Below are 7,816 nucleotides of genomic sequence, written 5' to 3'. Positions count from 1 at the left end.
CAATTAACTTCTGCAAGTTTCCAATAAAAAAATATAGATGATATAAAGATTAAAACAAACATATTGAATGTTGCTGACACATTTCTACGCACCAATATATGTCTTTTATAAGAATATAGCTTAGACAGTGATCAACACTGCACTTTGCTGATCAGTTTAACCCCACCCATGCAGGGTTGTGTTTTTACCCTTTCCTCCCGGCAGGATGGTACACTGTAGGTGTGTGAACGTTCTTCGGAAGGAAAGCCTGCCGTAATACAGTTAGGCTCGTTTTTCTTCTTGCGGAGACTCCAGAGGGGAAACAGGTGTTGTGTCGATACAAGCAGGTGAGAGGATGGTTCTTCTTCTTAGATTCTACCACCAGAATAACCAGAATAACATTAGATTAGATTCAACTTTATTATTATTGTGCAGTGTACGAGTACAAAGACAACAAAAAGCAGTTTGCGTCCAACCAGAAGTGCAAAAAAAGGGAAAAGTGCAATGTGATATTCAAGTATAGACAGGTAGTGCATAGGTAGGACAAGAAATATATTGCAGTTATAAGAGTAATATGAACAGTGTATGAACAGCATGTACAGATATGTGCAATGTTGTAGCAGTGACATTATAATAGTAGTAAGAATAATATAAATATATGCAGTGTATTATGCCTTGCAGTGTTACTTTGGACAAATATCATTGCAAATCGAAGGTTTTATTTTTGCCAATTGTTTGTGTTGACATAAGGTGTGTGCAACGTGTTTTTGTGCATGGGGCTGTCTCCGCTGTAGCATATACATACAGTTTCTTTGCCACAAAATCAAGGGAGATGAAAGGAAAATAGCATTTCATTTCTCTTTATTATTTCTTTATGGGTTCAAATGTTCTGCTTTTCCAGTACTAACTTGCACAAGGGCTGCTTTCTATAAGGGCTTGAAAGACTTCAACGTGTTTGGCCATCAACTCAATTCAAAACTCCCATTATAACTTTTAAGATGTTAATATATGCAGGCAGTGACAAGGACAATAAAAAGGGTAATGGTCAGGGATACAGTAGCTTGTTTTCAGCAGTAGTCTATCCTCAGACAGGTGGCTTTTTGTCTTGTGTCCTTTATGTGCTTATTTACCTTGGTGACAGGAGTGGTTCACATTCCTCTCTTTGTCTCTGGGTATGTGTTAAAGGTTTGACTAAATGTCTGCTTTTCCAGTTTATGAGTTATGGAGAAGAATGTCTGCCTTTTCTAATGCTCTCGTGTAAGTACATTAAGCTTGTAATTCCAATGTGCCAAGAGGCTGCAGGTGAAAATGAGGTATAAAAGTGACTGCTGTTATGTTTTACAGGAGAACTGTGCCAACAAGTCCTTCAAACCATTTCGTTTATTCCTACCCTCTAATACGACCTGGGTCCAAAATTAGCACCATCTACTAGCCAAATGTTGGTAAAATATGGAAGTGGCTGGTAGATTTGAATATTCTCTAGCCCTGGCTGGTGGACAAAAAAAGTTAATTTGGGAACCCAAAGGAGCATTTCATAAATTAGCGTCCCTAGCAGTGGCAGGAAATTAGAGCCCCACCGATAAAGGATTTTTAAGGCCGATATCGATACAAATATTTGGTCATTAGTTATTTGTAGTTATTTATGAGTCCTCACTAAAATAATATGATAATACAGTTTAAAAATGAACTTGTTTGTTTTATTGTCACAACAGAACAGAGGAACATCAAAATATATTAACGTTCTGATAAATAAAATGTATAAAAACTTAAGATATGAAACTTAAAGGGTTAAACACGAGTGCTGACAACAGGGACGTTGTAGAGCGCCCTCTGGTGGACAAACTATGCAACGCCAACAGTCATAACATGGTTGAAGGGTGTTTCTTCCGTTTTTATTTTATTTTTTAAATATTCATTTATCGGCCATTATTAATGCCAATACCGATAGTTTGGACTATTATAGCCTATTATCAGCCCCCTGATATATCAGTCTGGCTCTACAGGAAATAGCACCTTATATCTAAACCAGAGAACATATTGGTCACGGTTTTAAACACTTCGTTAATGTTGGGAAACGGCCGCAGTTTGGTTAGGTTTAGGCACCAACACCAATTAGTTAGGTTTTGAAAATGATTGTGGTTTGTTTTAACAAACGGTTACGCCCGTGATGCAGAACGTGACATAGTTTCCGTAAAGATAAAAGAAACTGTTAGAATATACACTCACCTAAAGGATTATTAGGAACACCTGTAAGATTTCTAATTAATGCAATTATCTAATCAACCAATCACATGGCAGCAGCTTCAATGCATACTCCAATCTGAATGTTAGAATGGGAAAGAAAGGTGATATAAGCAACTTTGAGAGTGGTATGGTTGTTGGTGCCAGACGGGCTGGTCTGAGTATTTCACAATCTGCTCAGTTACTGGGATTTTCACGCACAACCATTTCTATAGTTTACAAAGAATGGTCTGAAAAAGGAAAAACATCCAGTATGCGGCAGTCCTGGGGGGCGAAAATGCCTTGTTGATGCTAGAGGTCAGAGGAGAATGGGCCGACTGATTCCAGCTGATAGAAGATCCACTTTGACTCAAATAACCACTCGTTACAACCGAGGTATGCAGCAAAGCATTTGTGAAGCCACAACATGCACAACCTTGAGGCGGATGGGCTACACCAGCAGAAGACCCCACCGGGTACCACTCATCTCCACTAAAAATATGGAAAATGAGGCTACAATTTGCACAAGCTCACCAAAATTGGACAGTTGAAGACTGTAAAAATGTTGCCTGGTCTGATGAGTTTCGATTTCTGTTGAGACATTCCGATTGTATAGTCAGAATTTGGCGTAAACAGAATGAGAACATGGATCCGTCACGCCTTGTTACCACTGTGCAGGCTGGTGGTGGTGGTGTAATGGTGTGGGGAATGTTTTCTTGGCACACTTTAGGCCCCTTAGTACCAAGTGGGCATCATTTAAATGCCACAGCCTACCTGAGCATTGTTTTTGACCTTGTCCATCCCTTTATGACCACCATGTACCCATCCTCTGATGGCTACTTCCAGCAGGATAATGCACCATATCACAAAGCTCCAATCATTTCAAATTGTTTTTTTGAACATGACAATGAGTTCACTGTACTAAAATGGCCCCCACAGTCACCAGATCTCAACCCAATAGAACATCTTTGGGATGTTGTGGAACGGGAGCTTCGTGCCCTGGATGTGCATCCCACAAATCTCCATCAACTACCGGGTGCGGGGCTCTCCGTGTCCCGCTGGAGCTCCGACTGCAGGTCGAGGTCGGCAGCGAAGCTTTCTGGCAATAATAGCGATGTTGCTCCGCTGGCCGATACCCGCTGGTGACGGTCCGTCTGCGGCTGCAGGACCTGGAGCTCACCGCCAGTGTTTCAGTTTGACTGTTAAAAAGTGTTAAGATAATTAAAAGGTATTTATTTAGAATCAGGCTGGTTGGTTAGTTAGCTAACGCTAGCTTGCTATTCAACCAGGCTTCCATGCGACATAGCTAAATAAGCCGGACAGAGTTGTCCCTCATCTGGCGATAGAAACCCTGCTTTCCCCGTTCTGTTGGATCAGAGCTCCACAGCCTAAGTCCACAGGTACAAATTAGTTTTGCACCAAATGTATCGCAACAAGTGTTGCAAAAGTCAAGGCGCAGATTCGCCACTTTGTGATGCGAGAGAGCGCATACAGTGACAGATTCGAGAGGTTGTAATCACTGAGTTGTGGTTGTGATGGAAAATCAACCTGAGTAAAAAAAAAAAAGTACACGAGTAAATGTTGCATTACAAGTTTGCAGCTGTCATTGTGTTCATGCAAATATCAATCTACACATTTGTGAATATTTTTTCTACACGTGCAAATTTCAATTTACAAGTTCAGATTTTTTTTACAAGCTCTCATGTTTTTTTTCTTTTTGTGACTTCAAATGTGAATAATTTTTACAAGTGCAAATTTTTATTTTACAAGTGCAAATTTTTATTTTACAAGTGCACATTTTTATTTTACAAGTGCAAATTTTTATTTTACAAGTGCAAATTTTTATTTTACAAGTGCAAATTTTAACATACAAGTTCAATTTTTTTGTTCTGCAAGTTCTCACATTGTATTCTACAAGCTCTCACGTTTTGCACCATATTTACCTTCATACGAGGCAACAAGGTGCTTGTTTTGCAAGCACGTGATTTGTGACACAGAGTGTGGAAATGACCTCGGCTCTCATGAAAACTCCTTAAAGTTTGCAGGAGATTAAAAACACACAGGTCTTCAAATCCAACAATAGCGACTTGTCTTTTTGAGCTGAGAATGGAAGGAGTCGAGGTCATGTTTTCATACAGTGTGTTACATATCGTTAGCCGGCTGGAGCCAGAAGATCTGGACTATATCCAAACTGATGACAGCATCACCAGAGGATGACAGAATTGAATAAATAAGACAGTTCTTTAACTTAGCGGGACCAGATGCAGGGGGAATCTTTGTAGAAGGATAGACCTGTATCTGATCCGTATGCATACACTTTTGTATTTTGCAATATCATTCACTAAAGCTTGTTATTAACTTTAACTGAACGAATCCTGAGTTTTATTTCTCTGATCTACCAGTAAACGAACACTTGTCAGGGTGTAGTGACCATAGAATTGGAGTCAGATTAAGTCTGGCCTTTTTAGGGCCAGACTTAATCGGTCATCGGTCACATTTTAGAATAAAATCCTACAAAACCTCGCCATTTACTTTAATTTTCAAAAGGGACTCAAACCCCAGTCCCCTGGGAGAAAGTTCTGTTTGTTTGCTCTCGTCATTACTACTACGACCACTAGAAATGTAAATATAGGTCGTAATTGCTGCTTGAACGACTTATGTGGGCTAAACAACAAACAAACAAAAGCTGTGTGTATGAAGTCTAACTCTTTATCTTTGCCACGTATCTTAAAATTTGGCGAACTTAGCTGCTGGCTGAGTCGAATCAGCCCCTCCTCCCTCTTTCAGCGGAAAATCCACATGGCTAATTATTATGCATGTCGATGACGTCATTGGACCTCAGAAGAGGAATGAGGGCTGAGGACAGGATGAATGACTAATACTGACTGATGTGATGTCTGTGACAAATACAGTACAGGCCAAAAGTTTGGACACACCTTCTCATTCAATGCGTTTTTTTAATTTATTTTCATAACTATTTACATTGTAGATTCTCACTGAAGGCATCAAAACTATGAATGAACACATATGGAATTATGTACTTAACAAAAAAGTGTGAAATAACTGAAAACATGTCTTATATTTTAGATTCTTCAAAGTAGCCACCCTTTGCTTTTTTATTAATAAGGGAAAAAATTCCACTAATTAACCCTGACAAAGCACACCTGTGAAGTGAAAACCATTTCAGGTGACTACCTCATGAAGCTCATTGAGAGAACACCAAGGGTTTGCAGCGCTATCAAAAAAGCAAAGGGTAGCTACTTTGAGGAATCTAAAATATGACATGTTTTCAGTTATTTCACACTTTTTTGTTAAGTAAATAATTCCATATGTGTTAATTCATAGTTTTGATGCCTTCAGTGAGAATCTACAATGTAAATAGTCATGAAAATAAAGGAAATGCATTGAATGACAAGGTGTGTCCAAACTTTTGGCCTGTACTGTACATCTCTTGAAGCTTCATTCTTTCTAAACTTCACTCAGTATGAGTTTATATAGTGACTTTACTGTTGTAACACTGCTGTTGCTGCTCTACAAACAACATTCAGTTTCTGCTGGAAACTGTAGAGGGAAACTTAAGGCTCACTGGCAAAAATTGGTAGCGACCCCACAGGTTGAGAACCACTGCCCTAGATAGTGCTTGTCATAGCATATTGTTTCCTATTAGGCTTTGAGCCTTTATGATGTCTTTCTTGATAAATAACCTTGCAGTTTTCAAATATTCATTAAATTCCCAGTGGCACCCTCTTGCATAAAGTAAACTCTCATTAGTATCTTTTTTAGTTTTGTCTCCCACAGGGTGCTCTGTCCAGCAGTTTTCTGTCTGTATTTCATCTCCTCTTCCTCTCCTCCACTCATCACCCAGCCATGTCAGGCGATATTCTGCAGCGACTCAACACCTTGACCCTGAGCATCAAGCACTTCAGCCGGCTGCCCCACTTCTCGGACCTCATCCCATCCTCCTTTACTTCACCCAGCCCAACCATTGCCGCCTCTCAGGTCCCCATTCTGTTCCAAGAGCCCTACATCCTGTCGGGCTACCGCCCCATCCAACAGCACTGGCGCTGCTACCTGTTCAGCCTCTTCCAGAGACACAATGAATCCCTGAACGTGTGGACTCACTTGTTGGCAGGTCCTGTGCTGCTGCTCCGCTGGTGGGCCAACGTAGGCGCCCTGGGGTACACCATGGACTTAGCCTCCCTACCTCTGAGCCTCTTCCTGGTGTCTTCACTCACCTATCTGTTTTTCAGTGTGGCAGCTCACCTCTTGCAGTCTCACTCTGAACATGCACACTACTTCTTCTTCTTCATGGACTATGTGGGTGTAGCTGTGCATCAGTATGGTTGCGCACTTGGCCATTACTTCTACACATCAGAGCCAGTGTGGAGAGAAAGCTACATCGGGCTGCTGTATCTACCTGGAGCCGCCTTCTTTGGGTGGCTCTCCTGTGCAGGCTGCTGTTTTGCTAAGTCCAGGTATCAGCGGCCATATCCAATGCAGCGTAAAATCTGCCAGCTGATCCCGACCACCCTAGCATACATGCTGGTCATCTGCCCCGTAGTCCATCGCCTGTTAACCGTCTCCTGGACACAGGAGCCCTCCCTGCCCTTCCACGCCCTCCAGATTGCCTCTTTCCTTCTGTCCGCCCTCTTCTTCTCCTGTCCCATCCCTGAGCGCTTCTTCCCGGGACACTGTGACTTTGTGGGTCAGAGTCACCAGATCTTCCACATGCTTCTGTCCCTATGCACCATGTTCCAGCTGGAGGCTCTGTTCCAGGAATACGCCAGGCGCAGAGATACAGCACTGGAGGTATTTGGAGAGAGGCAGCTGTGGTGGGCTTGTGTAGCCTTCCCAGCCCTGTTCCTTGGTGGCATCCTAATAGCACTCATCACAATGAGGCACATGACCAAGCAACTGCAGGGCAAACAAGAGAAAGACAAGTGACAAGTGTTGGTAAAGAGAAGGGACAACAGCTCATATGGCAGCTAAATATGTATCTGCCTGCCACAGCCTGTTGGACTCACAACCACTATAGGATACTAAAATTACATATTTGTATAGTATTTTATAGTAATTATATTAAATTGTACAAAATTGAAGTGTATTATGTAATGTAATGTCTTGTACTGTAGTGTATTGTATTAGCAATCATCAGTACAGTATAGAACCTGCGTAACACGTACTAATTTAATATGTGATGTGTTTATGAATCTTCTGTAATCTTCTGTTTTATTTAGTTTGCTCTATTGTCATGCCAATAAAGCTAATTGAATTGAAATTGAGATTGGGTTTAAATGACTACCTAATTAATATAATAATACAATTATGTATCTTAAAATAAAAATACAGAAAGATACAGAAAACCAGCAACTCTGTGTTCAAAATTAATTGCTCGTCCAGTTTTGGACATACAGTACAGCTCCTCCGAACATGCTTCTCAAGCTTTACAATACTTGACATTCCTGTTTGCAACAAAGGCTCTCATGGTCAACCTTGAATGATGGCGTGAAAGAGCAAATCTGGATTATGGTGTTCACCAAAGTGGACTTGCCAGTGGGATTTAGGTGAACAAAGAGGCTAGTTTAATACTGAGGAAGGGGGATAGACAAATTGGCAG

The 7,816-nt window shown here is 41.1% G+C and overlaps 1 protein-coding gene across 2 annotated transcripts; it reads left to right on the top strand.

The window, feature by feature from the left end:
* The first annotated feature begins 231 nt into the window (after positions 1-231).
* Positions 232-7,157, top strand: paqr8 (progestin and adipoQ receptor family member VIII). 2 transcript variants are annotated; one of them, XM_039782254.1, is made up of 2 exons: positions 232-326; positions 6,065-7,157. In XM_039782254.1, exon 2 carries the CDS (start codon positions 6,067-6,069, stop codon positions 7,141-7,143), a length of 1,077 nt encoding a protein of 358 aa, XP_039638188.1. In that variant the 5' UTR covers positions 232-326; positions 6,065-6,066; the 3' UTR covers positions 7,144-7,157. The 2 variants fall into 2 exon arrangements, with proteins under 2 accessions (XP_039638188.1, XP_039638187.1); XM_039782253.1 differs by having other exon boundaries at positions 5,983-7,157.
* The last annotated feature ends 659 nt before the right edge of the window (positions 7,158-7,816 follow it).

Source organism: Perca fluviatilis, chromosome 18 (genome assembly GCF_010015445.1).
Source record: "Perca fluviatilis chromosome 18, GENO_Pfluv_1.0, whole genome shotgun sequence".
In the NCBI taxonomy this organism is placed as follows: domain Eukaryota; kingdom Metazoa; phylum Chordata; class Actinopteri; order Perciformes; family Percidae; genus Perca; species Perca fluviatilis.
The sequence above is the reverse complement of the archived record's forward strand: the minus strand, read 5'-3'. Positions and strand labels throughout refer to the sequence as shown.